General features: G+C 32.0%; 1 protein-coding gene across 2 annotated transcripts; it reads left to right on the forward strand.

Moving 5' to 3' along the window:
* The first annotated feature begins 121 nt into the window (after positions 1 to 121).
* On the forward strand, positions 122 to 22,815 carry LOC113403858 (peptidoglycan recognition protein-like). Of its 2 annotated transcripts, XM_026644474.2 has the most exons (5): positions 160 to 541; positions 16,974 to 17,132; positions 21,307 to 21,508; positions 21,816 to 21,928; positions 22,328 to 22,815. In XM_026644474.2, exons 1-5 carry the CDS (start codon positions 331 to 333, stop codon positions 22,600 to 22,602), a joined length of 960 nt encoding a protein of 319 aa, XP_026500259.2. In that variant the 5' UTR covers positions 160 to 330; the 3' UTR covers positions 22,603 to 22,815. The 2 variants fall into 2 exon arrangements, with proteins under 2 accessions (XP_026500261.1, XP_026500259.2); XM_026644476.2 differs by lacking the exons at positions 16,974 to 17,132; positions 21,307 to 21,508; positions 21,816 to 21,928; positions 22,328 to 22,815 and adding exons at positions 5,823 to 5,981; positions 6,182 to 7,764 and having other exon boundaries at positions 122 to 541.
* The last annotated feature ends 1,594 nt before the right edge of the window (positions 22,816 to 24,409 follow it).

A 24,409-nucleotide genomic window follows, 5' to 3' on the forward strand; every position in this document is an offset into this window, starting at 1 on the left:
ATGAAACAGATAACATTAAAAGCAATCACTTAAGACATAAATGCGTTAGAGACAGTCAGAGTGTCTATACATTATTGTCACTAACAAACCCAATCGAACTCATGAGTCTAATGGTCTAACATTGTTTATTCTCTTATCAAATAAATAAATATAATCGTTTCAAATATTTCGCGAATCTGTGGAAACGATTATTACTATTTATTATCAGGATTTACCGATTGAGTCAGAGCTGTGGACCGTAGTAGCGAAGTTAGTAGCGCAGCGGACAACACCGCGAACCGTCGTCTCCAAGCGTGCTATTGATTACGTCATACAAGTTCTGTGTTTGTGATGTGGACACCGAACGATGGAAACAACATCGAGGAACGAGGACGTGTGAACAATGGCTCGGATTTGGTCGTCATGGACGAGAGGGCGATCGCGGCTGCGATGCCTGTACCTAATGTCGCGACCCTCAACGTCACCAAGTCTTCCAAAGTTCACATCGGCCCTAAGTTCGTCTCCGTCACCCAGAATGTCCAGAACGCGGAGATGGTTAAAGGTGAGCGGCGCATACGCATGTTGCCTGTCTTTGTTCTGCGCCTTTGTAATTGTATCGATAAGCTTGCGTTTATGCCTGCGATTTACAATATAAATATATAATTTTTGACATAAAATTATTATCATCAAATTTATTATCAATGAAAATATATAATTAGAAATATTACCAACGGAGTAGGTACAGGAACTATTGCGATGCGAATTGCGAATTTCATTATAAATATATATTCCAGTTATAAATAAGTATATGGCCGGAGTTGTTTACAAGTGATAAGGAGGCAGAGCAAACATTTGCAAAGTGATTTAGAGGCTTAAGTGCGTAAATAATTATTTCAATGTTGCCCGTTGTCGCTCTTTCAGACAATTATTCAATTTATAATGTCCTGGATAAACTGTATATTGTTATATATCATAGTGTAAAATGGTTAAATAAAAATATTTCAAAATTCGAACATCAGTTGACCTTTGATATACGTAAACATAATTTTAAAAGTTGAGGATATTAATACTAAAGCCAGTTTTGACATATGTAACTGGTTCTGGTGAATACGCACCTCTGTCTTGATATTTAAACGCTATAGTCGACTGAGGAAATGAGCCAATTGCCTACGGCAGAGACGTTCTCTCTCTGTCTCTCTCCTTAGGATCAATTAGACAGATAAATCGTCTTCATTATAATATTAAAATATACTTTTTATATTATCTATATACGAATCTCTCGTAGATGGCAATGTTGACGGTTTGGAAATACCGAATTTTTATTATTCTTCGTATTCCGTTAATTTGTACTGAAAACGTATTTCAAAAGAACATTGTTATACGCATTACCTCTCCCTCTATTCGCTGTCTCATTCTCTCTAGTACGTAATCAACAGTTTATAATAATTTAATTAATAAATATATCGAATATGTCGGTTAATTAAACCCTAACAGTATTACTACTAATCGCCTTTGTAATCAATATTAAAATTATGAGAAGTTAAATGTAGATTTTTTTTTTAAATACAACAAAATAAGGTAATACGTGTTTTGTTTTAATGAAGTTGGTTTAATAGATATGACTAATGAAACAAAGAAATAATAAGATTATTGTGTTACAGTATAGTATAATTATTTCATGCGAAAAAATATATATAAGGAAAACGACCCGAAACTACTTCGGATCTGTATATTCTGACGTCAGTAAGATTTGATTTAACTGAACGTAACTTGCTCGTTAAAAATATTTGGTAACAATATATCTACCAAATTTCCCGTTTCCCGTTTATGTGAAATCAGCGTCCTGTATACTCTCACAGCCTACCCATCGGTCACACCTTTGACTTAAAGACATCACAGTGTCTTGGTAGCATTACTTCTATCTATATTCAGTAACCGGATTAAAATAGCTATAAGCGGTAATAACCGGTTTAGATGTTTTGTCATCAACATAGATTAAATTTTATGTAATTTAGGGACATTTTTTATAATTGCTACGAAACAAAGTGTCTCGTGTCCATTTTATCTTATATAACGATCAAAATCTGAATATTTTTCACTTCGAAAATCATTATAATATTGTAATCAAAATACTACGATCATGCTAATCTCCCGGTACGAGATCTCGATTGCACAAGTCATGCAATGATAAGACATCCCTCAGTTCGCTCGTCGTGTTCTTGAACATCTCACTCGATCTGTCAAACATTCACTATCTGTCAAATATGTAAATACACTGGTTCAAATTATAACGTTCAAAGATCAATATTTATCTTTAGAAAGAGCTTAAACTGTTTCAGATAAGGATTGTTTTTATGTCACGATAAAACAGAGCTAATTTTAGTCGTAATTTTACGATTATTTTAATTTGAAAACAATAATTAAAGTGTCAATAATAGTTGTCAGATTTTGTAACAATAACATTGGATTTTTGATAATTAATTGACTTTTAATATTATAAACTATATATTATATATGTTATGTATATTGAAAAAAAAAAAGTACCCGTAAAAACGGTCTAGTACTCGATCTATCTAGATTAGCGCTTCCAAATATACGCTATCGGAGGATTTACTTTTATAATCCACAGATAAACAAAAGCTAAATACAATATCATAACTTAAAATAAATGTATAATTATCACTTGAGATCTTAGTCTTGTTTGTTTTTGTGTTGTCATATTTCAACACAGCCTTCTGGCGTACCCTACTGACAAATATTCTATATTCTATATAATAGGTACTAATCAAAGACAATGGAATTTAAACGTAGACTATTTTACTACTTTTTACTTATATGTAACATTCCTAAGAATAACCATTTGTTTAATTCAGTTAGCTAATAAATTTAAATTGAATTACAAAAATTGTATTAAAATCGTACTTGATATAATAATGGTTTCAGACTCACTAGGTATCAAGTCAGCAGGCAACAAAAATAAATCCAAGGATTGATAAATCAATCTTAACTTGAAGTCTCACTTAAATTTTGTTTCCATGCTGTATATATATACTCTGTAAATCTATATTGATAATATTTGTATCACTATACAAATATTATCAACATAATGAAATAAATGTCAAGAAATAAAATTGTTATTAAAAATCCCGTATGAATTATAACATTAACACAAAATAAGTTTATTTAATAATTTTATATAAAACCGTATAGAGAAAAAGATGCAACGTTTGCCTGAAGGCGGTATAACGCATTTTTTTTACTGACGCGTAAAAGAACATTGTTCCGAAAAGTTTTTTTCTTCAATCATACTGTTTTTATAGCACTGAACGTTATTACAAATTAATTTAAACAAAAATATGTATATTCATTTTACAAGGATTATATTTGTAGCACCACGTGTAACACATCCGATCAAATTCCCTATGACGTTTATCTACACCGTCAAGCGCCAAAATATAATCATGAACACAAATTAAATACATCAAAACTTATTGGTGATTCCATACCGCAATATTCGGTTAGGATCCAAATAATCTTAGAATTTGGGCAAATCCATTGACACCTACTTTATTGTACGACTTATAATTAAATAATAAAATAAAATAATCGATATTTAAAAAAAAAAATGGAAATTATACTTTGGCTCTTTTTATAAGCTTCAACAAATTTAAAATAAATATGAAACAGCATAATTATCTACCAATAACTCCTATTTTTTTAATAACAGTTCGATTCATTCGTTACAAACATTAGTCTATATACAGTATCGGACTGCTGAGATGACGCATGCCAATCAGGCCATAAGGCACAGGCCTTCGAATGTGACCTTACCTGTGGCTTATAAACATGTAGGCCAGGCGTTAAATTTCATATTGTTAAACGAATTGATACAAAAAAAAAATGAAAATTATTCACTTTGACGCCATCTTCCAGCTCAATTGATTTCTATTCAAACTCAAACTCAAATTCCTTTATTCAATATAGAAGCATTATACTTACTCGTTGATAGTCAAGTTAAAAACTACCACCGGTTCGGAAAAGGAAACGCCCTGATCTGAGAAGAACCGGTGAAAGAAACTCAGCGGGTCTTTTTTTTTGTCAAGCTAATTAAATACATACATTGAATATGAATATTTAATCATAATTAGTATAGAGTCACCCGGACCCTTCCGGCCCAGTCCGACCCTACCTATATACAAGTAGTTTTCCAAGGCCTCAACGACTCGTGTTTTTGTCAAACTCGTTATACGGGCTACTAATTTACAGCATTCTTTTATTACGTATTCTTTTATTACGTAAAAAAAGGTAAAAAAAAATAATATTTACTTATACTAAACACACATTACTTGGTGCCCAAGGTTGGTTGCGCATTGGTGATGTAAGGAATATTTCTTACAACGCCATTATCTATGGGCGGTGGTGACCACTTACCATCAGATGGCCCATTTGCATTGACTATAATAATTTTTGAATTAATAGGATACACGTATCAATCTCTCATCTTGTGAGTACGCTATCCTCACGATGTTCTCGTTCACCGCCGAGCACGGTTCGATCTCTGTCAAGATTCAAATGTTATTTATAAAACGTTTCATGGAACGATTAAATTATTTAAGAATATTTTTAAAATTGAGTATCACATACATGTACTTTATTGACTCAAATTATTGACAAGAAAATGACGTCATCAAGCGGTTTTCTTTAAACAACACGACGCGTTGTCGGACCAATATAAAATTACCTGCAACCAGTCAATGTTTAATGTTTAGTTTGTATAAACAATACGTTTTTTCAATACTGGCCGTATTGTAAAAATCGTATTGTTTTTATATAATTCAATTTATTAAAAAGGAAAACGTTGATAGCATTATCGAATCTCTACTTCGTATTGTACTTGTGTGTTGTTTTGTAAATATTGACTACTCATGAATACATTATTCTCTCTTGTATACTTACAAAACCTGGCATATTTTGTCCTTGTCTGTATCTTGCATTTCAACTTATGTGTGAGTGGCTCGATTATAAGGCCCGAAATCCTAGAATGAAAAACCTGGACAAAATAATAATGAGATAAATAAGCGGCTAAATGTCCTTCGTAGCCAAAACATATCAGAAGGTCATCGTTTAGTGGAATGGAAGAAAAGCTAACGATATTTACATCGGTGACGATTATGTCATGGCAATCGGTCGAAAACGGACCAAGGTTTTTGGTAATCTTCAGTTCCTCTAGTCCACGATGTATTCAAATTATATTTTTCACGTGTAGAACTGTATACTGTGTATTTAAAAATAATCACTTTTCTAAACGCAGTTTTCATTATTATACAGACTAATATGAATATATAAAAATAATTGTAACCAACAAGTTCAAAAATCTTTGTCATGGCTAGACTTATGACACTTGCGGTCACGTGATTATTAAAGTGGTATTTCCAGTACATTGTTTATATAGGTATATTACGTGTAAAAATTTATACCTGACCAGTTATCGTGAAGTTACAAGATAAACTGTTCTGAGAATGGAAAGAGAAAATATTACACGAAACCGATCTTAATCTACATCTATTTCTTCTTCTAAGTTTATTTTCGCAAAATTCCCTAAGAAAATATATTTAATAAATCGATATTAAATATTCATTATTCACAGCGTTATTTATACATAAACCGGTGCGACTGTTTGGCTCGTATTTTACACGTTCACGGAAGCTGAAGCTGTTAGCACAAAAACCACGAACGCGTCAATAGATAGTCAACATTAAAGTTAAGAAAGATTAAGAGAAAAGTTACAAATACTATAAGTATTTTTATTCTTCACCAATAATGGTTTTTTCCCATTGTTTCAGGCCACTTTCTGGGCCTCGAATTGGTGTCATCGAAACAAGCCCGCAGATTGAGATGCAGTGTGGCTGTCTTCGTATGTTGGGCCTTAATTGTTGCTACTGGCCTAATCATCTATCTCATTTACGTTGCCCTGCCTAGCCAACAGACGCGGCTAGACATAGGTAATTTGTTTTATTTGTTCTTTTGCATCTTCTCGGTTGTAATTGATCACCTAACTTGACTGGTTCTCAAAATAACAATTTTATATAATTATACAATTTATTCAAATCAATATAATTTCTTCTAAATAATTTCGACCTCCAAATGTTTCTGTTTAATTTCTTATAATGTAGAAATGCTCATATGCGTTTTTTTACTTAAGGTTTGAACGAGTCTTGGTATCTCCGTCGTGACGATTGGCAGGCGATGCCGGCGTACGGCGCCGATTTTCTCCAATTACCACTCACAAACGTCATCATAGGACATTCAGCTGCAAATTACTGTAACCAAAGGTATCGATGCATAGAACAAATGCTAGAAATTCAGCAGAATCATTTAAGACGAGGCTATTATGATATCGGGCCGAACTTCCTCGTCGCTGGCAACGGATACGTCTTCGAAGGAAGAGGCGCAAATGTTTTTGGAGCGATGGTCACGTCTTTTAATAGAATAAGTATATCAATTATGTTCGTAGGGAATTATGTGACAGACGTGCCCGATCTCGCCCAATTTAATCACACCAATATCTTACTCGAGACTTTGGTAAGAGATGGTGTCCTCCGGCCAAATTACACACTTTATGGACAGTGTCAAGTTAATCCACAAACGGTCAGCCCTGGACCTTTAGTAATGAAAAATCTGCACCATTTTTCTCATTGGGATCCAGTGAATACGAGCGGCTGTCTAAGATGACGACGTTACGGACCCACAATATACACCTGTGAGTTTTAAAAGTGATAGCATCTCATGACCAATATTTATTGAAGACGTTTAATAATTATTGAAAAGTTTTGCGTTTAGTGTCGCAGAGACCTAAAAGTTTGTGTCGGAATTCGGTATTCAAGGTCACGTCGGACCGAAGACTATGTTTTATTTTTTATCATTTGTATGTGTTTGTTAGTCATGAGAGATAAATGATGAAAGGCTATATCTCAAAAACTATTAATGTTATTATGGCTTGTGACAAGCAACATAAGGATATTAATATAAAAGAATCAGTTGTATGATTCCAATTATTTATAAGTAAATATATATTTTAAAAAAACTTGTTTAATATAAAATTTTGTAATAATTAATACATCATAAGACTGAATTGAAGTCTCGACATTTTGTTTAAAATTAACCGAATTATGATTTTTATCAGTAATCTTTATACCCAGAAGAAATTTTAAATTTTTCTGTATGTGCTAATTCTTAATTTGAAACTTAAATAAATCTGTAATACGCATATGTATTGTGAACTCGTTGAGATTTTAAAGTGACTGTCCTTTCCGTAGTTCTTGTGAATTATAATATTTTATAAATACTTAAACATTTTATTTATTTTTATAAATAATCTCATTACCATAGCGCAATGAACAGTCCAAATATATTCTTCTAATAAACATATTATATATTTAATATTATTATGTTTTTCCGTTAAACATAAAAACCCCGAGAGAGCCGAGTCGAATTCTAAACAAAGTTTGCGATTAAAATGCAAATTAATTTAGTGTTTATGATTCATGTTGTGCTAGGCGATTAAGGATAACGTCGCAAGGGACCATTTCCATTGAAACGGTTTAGAGGAACAATCTCCAAACGTTCTTCTTAAAATGAGAGCCTTAGCCCAGCATTGGGAAGTTTACAGGCTGTATTGTACATATTTTACAAAAACAAACAGTGGGTACTCTGTTTGTGTAAGGTCATGAATGAGAGCTGAAACGCCAAATAACCAATAGTACTTTTAGGAAATCGAAAATATAAAATACAATAAGAATCTATATACAACAGTAAGATAAAAACAGAAAAATAAATTATTGTTATCCCGCTGTGAAAGTTGGCAACGTCGGCTTTTCTCTTATATAATATGCATATTATTATCAATTTTATAAATTTAAACCTCTTGAATAATTCTGTTTATTACTGACTGTTGTCGACGGGAAGCAACTTTGGATTTGTATAGTATGTAAAATTTAAGCTATTCAGCGTTTCTTTCATTAGACAGGCGATACGTTACGATGAAATGCTATGCGCGGTGTCACCACATTAATTAATTACAACTCTGCTCTACTTCCGTGGAATACAGCGCTATGTTATATAATATATAAATGTTCTTAATAGGCTATCTGATGCAAATATTGTTGCTAATCGAATAGTAGATCGCTTGATTAGCCCTTGCAAACAAATAAACTCTTTAGCGTTTTGATTGTACAGATAACTTATAGCCATAAAAACTTTTATCTATGTTATTTGGCGGAACCGACATTATATACTATATCTATAATTCTATTCTTAGAATAGTATCTTAATATATGATATGCATAAAATTCGCTACAAGTTTATAGATTATCAGGGAATAATTATATTTATTGTTGAGTTTCTTAAATTAATACAAGCGACAATAAGACCATTATGAGAGGAAATGGTGATTATTTAAGGGTCTCCTACGGTTTAGTATTTGATTGGACTTAAATACAAAACATTATCAAGTTTACCAAACAATATTAGAATGTTTCCAAAATGACAGTGAAATGATTGCATGTTTTTATATTGTTATTGAAGTTAAAAAATTGTTCTCTTAATATAAAAAGCTATATCACACTGAAACCAATGTTAAGTTTTAAATAATTGTATATAAGTAATATCTGCAACGGATGTGTGGCTAAAATAAACACGAGTCTATGTATTGACCAGATGTTTGTATGTAATATAGTTTTATATGTGAAATGATTATAGTCAATACAAGGTTAACGTTAATTAAATAAAATTAGATTTTTATATACGATATATATTTTTTTATTTATGTTACCTGTATTTTATTTATTTTAGTAACGCCTTATTTTCTATGTGTCATTGTTAAATACGAAATTACCTTGAGTTGTATTTCGTATAAAAACTTGTCACCGTGATGGTAAGCCACAGAATTTGTATTATAATAGTTGTGCCCGTGGCTTTGCTTGCGTTTTAATAGCTGTTCTAGTGTTATGTATTAAAAATTATGTCCGACCTTGGAGTACAAGCCTGCTTCATGCCAAATTTCATCAAATTATTTTCATTAGTTGTAATCTTAACAGGCAGCGTAATATACACATAGCTACTTTTATAATTATAATGTTAGTATAGATTTATTTCGATATATATATATGTTCTACATATAACAGGTTAGATTAATATTTAACAAGTGGATCGCCCGCGAAACTTTGCGTTTATTCAACATATATTTTAGGAATTTCGTAACCTATGACAGGTTTTGTTTTGATTTCATTTCATTGTAAACTACAAGTCACTCGTGTACATTTTGCTGCAAAGTCAGTACAAATTCTTCAATTACGTCTTTAAAATTAACCTGCTCAGGGACACGAATAAGTTCAGAATTCGACAGAATTTTTTCTCTCAATTTTCAATTTTCAATCATCACCAAAGCGTAGAAAATACGCAGTAAAGTCAGATTCTCCGGTGTTGGTACGCATGTTGACTGTTAAGCTGTGGACTTGAATCAGAGGCCAAAGTAAGCACATATTGATCGTACATTTCAGTACAGTCTCAACTTGGCCGCAGCGAGCTATTACGGGTAGAACAGACGAAAATCACCGCCAAGTAAGAGTTTGCCACCAAACGACACCTGATGAATGCCGGTGATAAAACGGAGAGACTGCCTTTAAAGAGGCTCCTGATGCCATTGGCGCTATGTCCCATATGATCAGCTTACAGACCCTGAACATGTTACCATCGCCACTGGTGTATATGATGCCAGACAATGTCTCATCAGCCAAGTTCAATGGAAAATGCATTGAGCTGTGAACGATGCAGCCACCAGGACGAAGCATTGCGGTGGTACCAGTCCATGCAACAGCCACCAATGTATCACCTGATCCTGTAAGAAGGTTGATGAGGCATTGGTACACAAAGGTCTTTCCAGAACCGCAGGAACCGTCAATGAAATATGAGCGGCTGTTTGATTGCTTCTCAATTGTCAACAGAATTTCGTCGATTATTGCTCGTGTCGATGCAATGATAGCCTTCATGGCTTCTCTCTGTATCAGTGCAGCATGTCTTGAATCAGCACTTAGAGAAGGAGGAGGAGCTATGAATACGGGCAGTCCCATTGAACATTCCCATTTCTATTAAACTACTATAAAAAGTCATACTCATTTTTCCCTTTTTCATAATAAACTTTGAACGTTAGCAGCAAAATAATAATACTTACTTGTTTCGGGATAAACGTGTACATATGTATACTCTCTTGGTGTTAAAGTATCTTCACCACAGATTACACATTATTTAAAGTTATTCATTGTTTTTTTTATTCAGCCATTATAAAGCTCCTCTAACCGGCCAGTAACTTTTTTCCACTAAATTTTAATTCTTTGTTACATCGTAACAAACTATTAAATTGTAATCAAGAATCCATTTGATTGATTTTCTGCACATCTACGGCGGGAGCTCTTCAAATGAGTCCATAAACGATTTTTATGTGCAGCTATCGTCATTAAAACACTGGGACAAAAATCGGCTTAATCTTTTAATATATAAGATATTTTCTCTTATTCTGGTACTGAAGTCTTAATAAAGGAAAGACATAAAACGAAGTATTTCATGTTATATTTTTATAAATTTGAATAAAATACACGTAAGCTACTTATAACGTTAAGATTTTTCGTGATAATATCTATTTTCACTTCTTACCTTTTTATTATTTCAAACGATCTGGCATTGTACCCTATGACTTTAATTTTAACTTATTGTGGTCGACTTCGAACGCGTCTTTCGAAATTGTCCTTGACGTATTCAATAGGATTTTAATTTAATACGGTGACAACCGTCACCAGAGAGCCGAGATGGCCCAGTGGTTAGAACGCGTGCATCTTAACCGATGATTTCGGGTTGAAACCCAGGCAGGCACGACTGAATTTTCATGTGCTTAATTTGTGTTTATAATTCATCTCGTGCTCGGCGGTGAAGGAAAACATCGTGAGGAAACCTGGATGTGTCTAATTTCAACGAAATTCTGCCACATGTGTATTCCACCAACCCGCATTGGAGCAGCGTGGTGGAATATGCTCCATACCTTCTCCTCAACGGGAGAGGAGGCCTTAGCCCAGCAGTGGGAAATTTACAGGCTGATTATGTTATTATGTTAACCGTCACGCCCGTGCGTTGTCAACTTTGCTGACATTAGTCGTATTCCATTCGACAGAAGAGAAAAACGAAATCTTTCTTCGATGGCTGATTCTCGGTGACCGAAACTTCACGATCTCTTCCCGTTAACCTTTTTCTTTCACTTATGTACAAAAACAGCTTCCGTTAAAGTGAACGAATTTTTTTTGTATTCTGTTAATTGTTATAAAACAATTTCTGTAGATATATATACCAATAGACTGTTCCTCGGAATTCCAAGAGCATTTCTTTCACCTATTTTGTTTTTTTGTATTTGCTGATTGTCAATAAACGAAACGGCAATACGTTTTTGTGTTGGGCCCGTATAATGATTTCGTGCTCGGCTATCTCGCCCCAGGTCAATACAACGAAGACCCGTCAACTGTACATTTTAATATTTATACTATTTATTAGTTCACTTGCACAGTCCGATCTAACGATATTCTGACTTAAACTTTAAGTGGAGAAGAATCTGACGCAGGTACAATATTAAGTGTATTAAGACAGTGGGGAGGAGTAGTGAGCGGTTATTACTGCATTTTTTGCATTGCACTGGCAATATGTTCTATAAAAGCCCCTAGTTAATATTGTAAATGCGAATGTGTCTGTGTACCCAGATGGGTACTGAAGTTTTGTTACAAAAGTAAAACCTTTTGCGAGTACTTTTTTCAAATGTATTTATTACAACTATACGTTACACAATGCTTGATAGATACTCGAGATATCATTTATACTGTTGATCTTTTGTTGAGATATAAGTACAATGTACCTACATATAGCATTCCTAAGTGAAAAAAGCCATTAACTTTGATAAAATCTCGTAAGTAAGTAAAATATCGTAAAATAACAAACTCTAAAACCAACATAGAGAATCATCGAAAAAGCTTATCACGATAGTGGTTTATGAAGTGAGATACAGAATAACGCTGTAGATTCAGAACTAATAACATTTCAATTGAAAAATTCTCATCGAATCGTTACTGTTGAAAAGAGGACATCCATAGAAATTATTCCAATCATATTTATGTGCTAAAAATTCGAATATCTATAAAAATCATTACGATGAAGATCCTCCTATAAACGGTATTGTATAATTTATAAATATTGAAGTATAAATATTACGTTAAAGTGTTCGCTCGGTGTTAATTATATTCATAGCTAGTAACTGACATATTTTCCTCGTGTGACGTGCGCGAACATCCTCGATGCCTTATTTTATACAATCATCTATCGTTGTTCAGCGCACCTTCATCGAGGTCAACTTTTTTTGACGATTTACGAGACCAACATCGTTGTCAGCACTTATTAACTAAAAAGAATTATGATGACTTCATTGTTCACCAAAATGTTAAATACGTACAAACAACGTAAGGTCAGTATAGTTTACTTAAATCACTTTTGAGTACAAACTAAAACTGATTCTATTTTGGTTTGGATATAAAACGTACTGCGATAAGTTATGTATGTAAATTGACGGATTATCAAATAAATAAATAATGTTATTAGTTACGAGTGTACTAAGACTTTTTTATTGCGTCAAACAATCTCACCAGACAATCTTTATTGTGAGACTATTATTAATGTAAAAAAAAAAACGTTTCAAATCGTTATCTTCCTCAAATCAATTACCCTCGGGTTCTCACCCGTTGACCACTCCTTCGCCGACTGGCTCCTCCTTCTTTATGGCGGTCGTGGTTATCACTAGCAAATCCCTTTTAATCTTTTTTTAAATTTATCTTTTCACTATCATTGCTTACCATAATACTATAATCACTATCGACTGAAAGACCTGCACTTAGTGCACTTTGTTTAAACAAATCCAAGACTTTTCCTTTCAATGTTTAATCTTATCGGTATAACGAAAAAAATAATCGTTAATTTATCAGGAACCTATTTCACTTTATATTTGGTTCATATTAGAATCGGCTCCGATAGATGTTTATTCGTAAATATTAGATTTATTAGCCTTAACAATTAGGATTTTCAAAAGTATAATAATTCCGACGGTTTAACATTTAAAAAAAAAAATAACGCCTGAAAAACTTTGAATGTTGTGAGACATTCTGTAGTATATTTAGTATCAGCATTGCACCCGTGCGAAGCCGGGGCGCGTCGCTATTGTAATATAATACGGTTAGATAAAAGTACAAATAATTGTGTGTAAAAACGATTTAATTTGTCACGCAATAAATTATCGATAAACCAGACTGAAAAATTATTCTAATTATTTGGAAAATAATTAGGCCTCCAGTCCGTTGTTACAACAGTGCCTTGAGATCAATAAATCCCGTCCTGTGTATATCCGAAAAATAATAACGTGATAAAACTATGTGTCACAATCTCGACGAGAAGTTTTTAAGTAGATCATCAGTTCTGATGACAGATATTAAGTGGAAGTTGCTTGCAATTAGAAAAGAAAAATCTCCATAAGGCCTCTCACGAGCTTGATATGGGACAGGAAAACGTTTGTCACAAGCTGGAGCGGTGCGGTAGACATACTTCTTCGTTTTCGGAGGAGGGGTCTTCGTGCAGAATTTATATTATTGTTTTACCTCGGTACAAAACGGTTTACAAGATTCCTGACCCAGTTTATGTCAATCTTGTTATATTAAAAAAATATCCATATAATATAGTTTCGTTTTTGCGAATGGACTAAGTGGTATACCCAATTTGTTAACATGTATGTATTGAAAAGATGTTATGGAATAGTGGACGTCAGATGATCAGAGCAGTAAATAATTTCATCTTTTTCGGATCTATTTATCATATTATTATTAATGGTTCAATTTTTTTTTTTGTACAAAATGCCTTTCGCTAAAATAGCAACTAATTTTTATAATTGTACAATCAATACTATTGTATTGATGTTAGAAAAGTAGGTGTATATTTTTGTAGCTGACAACACAATCATTAATCCTGCTGTAATTTCGATTGAAATTTCTTTGATAAGTAACTATGCCTGATGTGTCAACGTACAGTAATGAGGTCAACAAAATAAACACTTAAACTTTTATTGGTATTTTATTATTTCTACTTATCTGATTGCAAATATTATCTACAAATGACAATGCGTTTTACTTTTTTTACTATATATTCCATATTTTTCCACTTGATGTCTTTCTTGTTATTCACTATTATAAAGATAAAAATAATAATTAATTATCAAGTATATTTATAAAAATTAGTTCATAGATTTCGAAGATAATATACTGATCATTATCCTACCATAAATTGCTCTTATCGAGAACGTGTATGATCTTCAAAACTATGCACTCTCGGAATTTCTTATTTTAAAATTCTGTATATTATGAGTGTCTAAATATATAATCAAGAAAATGTCCTTAGCAATTTTTTTATTATGTTGCTTTTAAAGTTTGATTTTAGTAAATAAGTAACATTCAAGCTACATCAGCTTGAATTTTACGTATTTAAAATACACACAGATGTATATTATTTATAATTTGATGAACGAGAATTAAAACTGAATTATTTTTTTATTGCAAAGTAGTAAAGTCCCATAATAGTTAAAATAACGTGATTTACATACATACGTGTATCGTTGAAATATATATAAATTACATAAATTATTAAAAATATGACTGCCAGCAAAGGAGGCAGGTTTTATTATACCTAATACGGACTCGTATAGAAGAATCGTGATTATATTTTTCTGATATAACTAATGTTTATTGATTCATATTAAAACCTTATGAACAGACTAAGGTTTATTAAAATCCAATTATCATAATGGAGCTTACGATTAGTGATTATTGATAATATGATGTCAAACATTTCTATCTATAGAATTAATACACACAAATACATAATCACACAAACAAGCTAAATGAAATCAAAATTTTGGAAATATTTGAAGATCAAAGAAAATAGCTGATATTATTATTTTCTAAAAAAAAAAACGTTAAATTCTGTTGTCGTTTTAGTGTGAAGAGGAATTCAGAGAACTATGCTAATTAAAAAAGATTGTGTTAAAAAACCTTTTTGGCGTTTCGTTAATGTTAAGTTACTGGCAATATTATGCTAAAAACCGATATCATAGGAATAGTTCATTTTCCAATATATAAGATATCCTGTATTATTTTCTAAAACGTACCTAACAGCAATCGTAACAAATTTTATAAAAATCCCTGTTATAAAAATGCCACAAATCGCTTATACATTAAACGTGGCCCTAAGGAAACGCTTACTTGTAAAACTCATCGTAAATGTTTTACAGAAATAGTTGTGAATATGTAAAATTTTGTATGATCATTTAGTCTCGGTAAAAACTTGAAATCTATATATATTTGTCGGAGGAGGAGGATACCGAACAGTAGGTTTCGGGGATTGATCCGACATTTAGAAGACTATGTGGGCGTGAATTGGAGATATTCACAAAATAAAACGTACTTAATATCGTCTAAAAACTGTATAAATTGATTCAATAATCGTACACCACAAAAATATCAAAGTATTACAATAATTAATCTCTATTAAGAGCAAATGTGTTTGCAAGCAACCATCGCATCGCATTGAAGTTGCATGTCAAAACATAGCTCGCGTTGCCATGACATTTACAACTCCATTCGGGGTGACCCGCTCTGAAAAGTAAATCAGCCATCAAACATTATTGCCAACTACTCGATTAATTAATTATCCAAATCAACAACCAAAGTAAACGCTTTCCGTTATATATATGAAAAAATATATAAACTCCTTTGCAAAAAAAAAGGGACACTTTATTTATTCGAGTACTTTTAATATTAACAGTTGTAAAAGGGATTTTATGCAACAAAATAAAATAAATATTATTTAAAGATCTAAAAGCACTTTTGTTTGGTAATTAAATCGATCTTAATTTGTTGTATTTAGATTTTAGGAGATTACTCATTTTGACAAAAAAATAAGGTTACTTCAATTGACTTTCTCCTTTATTGACTAAATGTTACAAACAATAAAATAACATTAATATCGAGTGTGGCCTCCTATTGCTGAAATAAATGCTGCAATTCTTCGTGGCATGCTTTGGATGAGGTTTTTTCGAAATTCCACCCCTTAGGGGGTGAAACGGGAGTTGGTTTGTGTTTTATAAATTTTCCGAGGGTAAATCCACAGTTTCAGCTAGTGATGTAAAGAATTGCGCCTTTGCGAATTTTTACCAGTGGATTGTACTTTGTATTATTACATTTTGATTGGTTAACGTACTTCGTAAAAAATAATAATCTTCAGATGATTGGCATTTATAACCAGTTAAAGGTCCGGTATAATCGTCTTACTTGTTTATGTAGTAACCACTACTATTCGATATTTACTTTTAATGATTATGGAAACATCGAGTCTTCTCAGAAAAGAGAGATATAGAAACTATATATGTACATCGTCTCTATTCCTAAGTGTTAATAATGTTTATTTACTTACTTTTATACATACTTTTATACATTGTTCTTGATGTAAAGTATTCTCTGTAATATTATTACAATTACTTTTAAACACTACGAAAAGTAAAATGCTTTAAATATCTTGAACTGAATGATTCCGTTAACACTAGGCATTGAGAAGAATAAGTAGGAATTTTTATTGTTTGAACAAACAATAATTATATTGTATTTAAAGTATGCAAGAGAAGTCTTCCAAATGCTTTCTTAAGTAAAACTACGCCGAGTTTAGTGCGATAGTCGAAAATGAACGTTTACATAAAAACTATCAAACCTTTAAAAATATTTAAGGTTTTATTAGTTCATTTAATAAATATTAAATTCATATAAGTTAATAAAAACTATAACGTAATTTTATAATTAAATTTACATATTATATTTCAGAATTACCCCTACCGCGGTACCTCTGGAACGTGGTGAAGAACAGTTCGAGGACCGAAAGACTGGTCTGCGCTGCCGCCCTGATCGTGCTCATCGTCTGCATAACTCTCATCGTTCATTTCACGGTACAGAGCACGAAATCTGGGAGTGGTGGGGATAGACGTGAGTATGATACTTTATTGTATGAAAAATTGCAATTTCAGCAATTTATCATGAATACGTAATGAGAATTCGTATGTAAAAAATATATACGTATATATCACTGTTATCGCCTTTAGGTCTTTATGTCTTGGTTTCAAAAAATATACATGTGTCATTTCTATATTAACCATTAAAATAGAAACAAGTTCACATACACATTTCATATAATCGTCAATATTATTACTGTATGTTATTTCATGACAAAAATATTAATACGTAAAAATATCTAATATAAATATATAAAATCCGTATAATAATAAAACAAACATACATACATAAAACGTACATAAGTGTATTCACTTACAATTTTATTTCGAAATAGTCTTGAAAAAATTCAAATATAATTAAATGATTCAAAGGACAATTCTCTTATATGTAGTTTAACTAAAATATATAATATTTTAGACGCTTAAGCGTATTTCAGAACTTTATTACGGGTTTTACATAATCACCCGTTTCCAAAAATTGCCAAGATTCTATGAAGTTGGTAACTTAAGTCTAAACTAAATACAGAATAAACTTTACAACTATCATGGTCTCAAGGCAGTGGCGTTTAGTGCTGACGGTTTGAAAATTTTCTACGCTTACATACATTTTGATCGAGCAACTCGTCAGCGCGATTTAACTTCGTTCAGTGCCATCTATTGGCAGGGGTATCAGTAAGGGTTGATATTCCGCCTCACCCTCTTCCCCAAACCATCGAATTCGTGCCCCTCCTTTGAGAAACATACGTCATCCATAAATTCATACCTTATTGCTTACACATTTAGGCTAAAAATATTTAGATAGAAATTGCTCATAGAAGAATATTATAACATTGATTATTATTCGATATAAAAACAGTCTATACTATTATTATATACAATATATCAGATGTTTTGATTAGTTTCATTTCAATTTAAATAAAAATAAACTAAATACTAAACCTTCGTTATTAGGTAATAACATCATTTAGGTAGCAAGTTTGTAGCCGTGACATCATACGTTGTAAAACTACGATTTCTCGAAGGGCTAAAATGATGCAAGCTTTAAATACTCGGCATTTGTAAAACAAAAATTACAAACATCAAATAAAAAATATTTTTCTCATTAAAAGCCTTCGAGCAACGGGCGTTAAGATAATCTGGATGTTTACCAGGATAGCACTTCATTTCACTCATACGTTAAAGTTATGTTTAATCAATATATATTTTAGTACCTATAGCACGATCTTAAATATTTGATACGTTCATTAAATAAACGCTCTGAATGACAATCTCCAAAAAACCTTGACAATAATTAGAAAGCTAAACTATGTATTTTAACGCTTAAATTGACAATCATGTATTTACATTTATTAAACAGAAACTTTTTAATTCACCTGTTATTTCTGAGTTACACAGCGGTTAAGTTCATAAAATTTTATTTAATTATATTAAATTCAGTACATGCTATCCAAAATTCAATTTATATTTGACTTTTCGTTCAGATAATACGAATCGATTTAGTCCTACAGTGCGATTCTGTAAGAATTCACTTCGTATCTCACTTGCAATTTTTCTCAGCCAAATTGAAGTGATATAGCATTATTACAAGTGTCTCATTGAAATTTTATAATTATCGTTTTATGTCACATATCACATTCTGACATTACACGCTCTTGTTCGGCGGTGAATTTCGAGTTTGTTTTTACATAATAGCTCTACCGTTATTTAAAATACTACGTCGCTGCGTGTAATACGCTTCAAAATTGTAAAATAAATAAGGTTACTAAATTATTTTATTCTGTCTACCTCTGATGGTCAAAATTACCCCGGAAACAAAGACAATCCATGAAGCTCTTCATAATTAGGTAAGGGTCGTATTTGAGAAAATCTAAAAAATCTACTTTAGTCCAGCAAATGATCTAGTTGCGTCCATTTGATTGGACATGCATTTTACAATCACAAATATTGACAATCATATTGCTCATTTATTTTGAGCTGTACAGCCAGACGAAAGAGTGAGAACCTCAATATTTGAAATCACTCCTATCGATCTCGATATATAACTTATCTAACATTGATTATTTTACTTAAGTGAGGCGTTACCTATTTCTAATCTTGAAAATGAATGGTGCAAATTCTGTATGAATGTGGATTATCTCTATTAATTTAATTTATTTTGGTGGGAAGGCCTTGTGCAATCACATCTTCTATCATCATCACATATTTCATTACATATTCTACCGATAAACAGTAATTTGTAGTATACTTAGTGTAGATGTGTTCCGACTTGAAGGTTAAGTGAGCTTATCTAACTGCAGTCACAACAGACATAACATATTTGTTCCCAAAGTTGGTGGCGATGTAAGGAATGGTTAATATTTCTCACGGCACCAATGCCCATGGGCGATGGTAACCACTTATCATAAATGCTCCATTTGCCCTTCTAACCTAAAACCATAAAAAAAATCTTTCCAGTAATCATATGTGACTGTCTGATCGTTTTAATGTGACTTAAGCGCTGAGTACCTAGTTGCTAGCTATTTGCAAAGGGTAAATTTTTAGGAATTTCCCATTATGTCTTACAATAAATATGACCTAGCGTATTAGGAATGCCTTTAAGTCCCTAATAAGTATAAATTTTAATACCTAATTGGAAAAAATAATATGATATATAAAAACTTTCACGAATAATACGGGTCATGTATGTAATTGATTATTCATTAATATTATTTATTCCTTTGTTTATCCTCATTGTCGTATCTTTATTTATTTACAGTTGAATAAATTATTATTTTTAAAGAATGGTTTATTTGAACACCTCTTTACAATGCCCGTAATCCTCTACTCGACGTAACTATTGTTTTGAAGTATTTAATTGACTGATTTACAATAAATGTAGCTTAATGACGTGTTTTTGTTTTAAGTCAATCTTAATAAAGTAGAATTTTTTTTCGACCAATTTCAGTAGAGCTACTGATGTTCAGTTGGGATTTAATATTAATGACACGTTAAAGTTTATACCAATTCGATTTATTGAGTCTTAGAGTTGAGTTAGTGACAGATATCTATTATATAAAGATACGTATTTATTTAGAGTTCGAATTTGTATTCGTACAGTACCATCGCTCCGTCATTTCGAGGTCATTACAAGATGGAAACATCGTGCTTATACCTACTTCCTGTATCAATCATACAGACCAGTTACGCATTGTGCTTTGTTTGTAATGAAAAAAAAAAAATCTATTTAGAGATCGATGTTAATTTATCGGTCATTTTTGTCGATAACAAGTGTGCTATCGAATGAATATGTTATAAATTTATAGATAAAATCTGTTCTTGAAATAACTAATTAGAACAGTGGACCACTTTATTAGTCATGTGACTTTCAAGTACCATATTGTAATTCGAAGATAAGTTAGGGTAGGTTCCCTATAAACTTAGTTTTGCAAACAAAAAACCGTAATATTTAACCACTATACTAACATTCGAGGAGAGTAGTCTCTTAAAAATGTAACTAGAACACAATATTTTTTTTAATCGAACGCATTTTTGTGTTATCTGTCTATTAGAAGACTACCAACTATTTTTAGAAATAAGCTTGATGTATGTTTTTATAATATCTGATAAAATAAATACATTATTACTTCTTGTAAATTAGGTATTGTATTTAATTGCAAGTATTATTACAATAGAAACATAAACAAAATCCATCATTAGCCTAACATTATAATTGATCGCAGAGAAAAAAATGTCGTTTGAAGTTTTATAGTTAGATACGATACCACCAATACGATTTTTATCCCTCCTATTCGAAGAGCTCGTTCATTCGCCTCCGCCAAAAACGCCTCCTGGTTAGCATCTTCCATTTATTCTTTGGGTAGACAAAGATCCTACTCATTTCAATATTACTCAAGACCATAATATTAGAATTAATATGGTATACCATTTTATAACCAACAAACTCAAATTCCATTCTCAAACAAGCTTTGTAGCTACTGCCTAATAACAAAACTTTAATATGTTTTAAGCTGTTATTAATTAAATACAAAAGTGACATAACATTTTAATTCCCGTTGATGGCAATTAATCAATAGTCTCTATGCAGTGACAACTTACCTGAAGTTTAAAGGATCAGGGTGAAACTGTTTTAAGTTTATCTTTGTCAACAGCTCCACACGAATGGAACATAACCCGTGAGATGTGGCTAGCACAGTCGTTCAACTCGACAGACATACACGAAAAGTTCGAACCATTGATGTTGGTGATCGTCCAACATACAGTGAGCGGGGAATGCACGAAGTTTGCTCAATGCGCTGCTGAACTACGCACCATGCAGGGCTGGTACATCGCACTCCATCATTATGATATTCCGTGAGTTACTTAATCTTTATTCCGTAATAGTATTTAGCTGGTCTGGTATGGGGCTTATACGGCTGCCGGTATCTAGAGATTCTAAGCTTATTAGATTTCCTTTTCGATACATTAGTTTGAAAATGGCCACGTTTTTGCTCCAAGTGAATTATAACGAATTCAAGGGAATACTTAAGTAAGGGTGTGATGATGAGACGACCATGTCCTAGACAATATTTATATATCTTATGTATATAATATCATGAGCCACACAATGATATGTATCTTTAAAATTAAAAACCGATACTCTTATCGATTTTTTTTTCAGATATAATTTCATTATCGGGAATGACGGTCGCGTATACGAAGGACGCGGCTGGAATAAGGAAGGGGCTCACACTTTCGGCTATAATAGGTGCTCTGTGGGAATAGGTTTCGTTGGTAAATTTATTAATTCTTACTCGTAAATTTCCAATATTTATTGGACAATGATCGACGTATTTTTTGTGCATAATTATATCAAAGTACATTTTGAATGATAAAATTTTCACTAAATTTAAAAAAAAAGCTATGCATAAATGCATATCATTCGATGTTTATCTGTCATTGATTAATTGAATAACGTTAATTGTTTTTTTCAATTATCCTTAAGCCGACTCATGTTAATATTGTTTAGGAGGTTTATTATAAACAATGCCATGTTTTCTTATCTGTGTCAAGTATAAGATAAAACACCCGCTAAACAACATTTTAACTAGTACGTTGTAGTTAGAGCTTAATGCAGCTTAACGCTCGTATAATTAAAATTTTACACTTTTTTTATAATACTTATCATCACAGGAGATTATCGAGGAGAGAGACCACATCATACTCAAGTAACGGACAAGCAGTTAAATAGAACACGAATGTTACTAGAGGATGGAGTAAGAATGGGATATCTTCGACCCGATTACTTAATCGTCGGCGCAAAGGACATCCAAGATACAGCAAGCCCTGGATCGAACCTTTTGCAAGCTCTGTATTTATTTAATAACTACGATCATAAACAACGATTTCGCGGTTTAAACTGCACTCAGATACAAGAAAAGTTTGGAGATCAACCTCTTCAGATCTAGAATAAGAGCAGGGAGGCTAATGAAATCATAACTAGTTTCTATTTTTGTTGTTCAATTTTAGGGATCAAATACACATACGTCGCTGCTGACGTCTTATTGTAGTCTGGTCTTAGTCACGTACGAGCATCAAAAGCAAAAGGTTTGACTACAAACGAAAAACAAAGGGGGTTTAACTTTAGCATTTTGATGAGTTTTTAAATCACTCGATAAGTATAATATGCTAATATAATTTTAACTGACAAATATTTTTAAAAATATACATACCATAAACATGCATAAGTTTTTTTGTGTGTCTGTGCAAAATATTTTGCCAGTCTTACATTTTTTCTTGCAAGAAAATCTTGTTATAATTGTACGAGATAACTTTTCAACCTCACACACAAAAAATCTTTTAATCAATCAAGTGTATACTGTAAACCATACCCGATACCATATCAAAAGAGATTTTAAATGAAATACCAAACTTGATGTGAAATCTGCTGAAAATACCATTATTGAACTAGTCCAATGGAAATTTTCATTTTAATTTACCTGAAGTAATATAATATAATTTCAATAGCAACTACTGTGATAATTAAGTTGCACGTGTGACATATTAAATTAGTAAAAAAATCTCGATTTTAAAGTCTATTTTTTAATATTTGGTAAATTGATGTATTTCATTATTTAATGAATGGGATGAAATTTTAATAATTAAACTAGCAAAAGCTATATTAAAAATAATTTATTACATCAATGTACTCAAATGATTTTGTAACCAACACCGAGCGTCCTAAACTCTGTGCAATCGTTAGTGTGGAACGGGCTTAAAATTTTACCATCACAGATTAACAAGTGCATTTTAATAATAGATTGTAAAATAAAATTGAATTTAAGAACAAAGTAGAAAATGTAATTATCATTGTTATTTATTAAAATAATCTGATAATTGTCAACATAAGATATAACAACGAATTTATTTTGAAGTAAACAGCCAAATAACTTATCCAATGATCGATCGACTCAACTTCTTAAAACTTGCAGATTAATTGTTACAATTGCGAATATATCTAAACAATGTGTATATTATTTAAATGAAATAAACGAGCAAATCTGTTAGACGATTGATTGACTCCAAGAAGAGAAACTAACAATACAGTACTGGACACTTATTTGTTTGCGATGCACTTACGTCATACATATCAGTACAAAACATGAAGCACTGTATTATAAGGCTTGTGACAACGATAAAACTATTTCATATTTTACAGTAAATTGTTGTTCGTCGGCTCGTAAGCAGCTGTTGCAGTTTCTTCATGTTTCCTCGTCTGTAAATAAACTGTTATCATTCGGTCAACGGTTCTAAGTTGTGTTGTGGTTTTCCACGAATCAGATTACAACAGCACATATGTAGACCCGCGCTTATGTAGCCACGCTATACGTTGAATTATATTGTATGATAATGTTTACCCTTTATTGGTATACATTTCATGTCAAAATATTCAGAGGTATTTACATTTATATATTCAAAACAACAGCGATTTTTTTTATAGTAGTTAAAGAATATTAAATAAGTTATGTAATAATCTACGAAATTATGTTTTTGCTAAAATGTGTGTTATCTGTAAAAGCCGAGATGGCCCAGTGGTTTGAAGGCGTGCATCTTAACTTCTCTTCTCAAAGCGGAGACGCACCCAGGCCAGCTGCATTGAATCGTCATGTGCTTAATTTGTTTATAATTCGCTTCGTGCTCGGCGATGAAGGAGAATCGTGAAGAAACATACATGTGCATCTAATTTCAATCAAATTCTACTACATGTGTATCAAC

Source organism: Vanessa tameamea, chromosome Z, assembly GCF_037043105.1.
Source record: "Vanessa tameamea isolate UH-Manoa-2023 chromosome Z, ilVanTame1 primary haplotype, whole genome shotgun sequence".
Taxonomy (NCBI): domain Eukaryota; kingdom Metazoa; phylum Arthropoda; class Insecta; order Lepidoptera; family Nymphalidae; genus Vanessa; species Vanessa tameamea.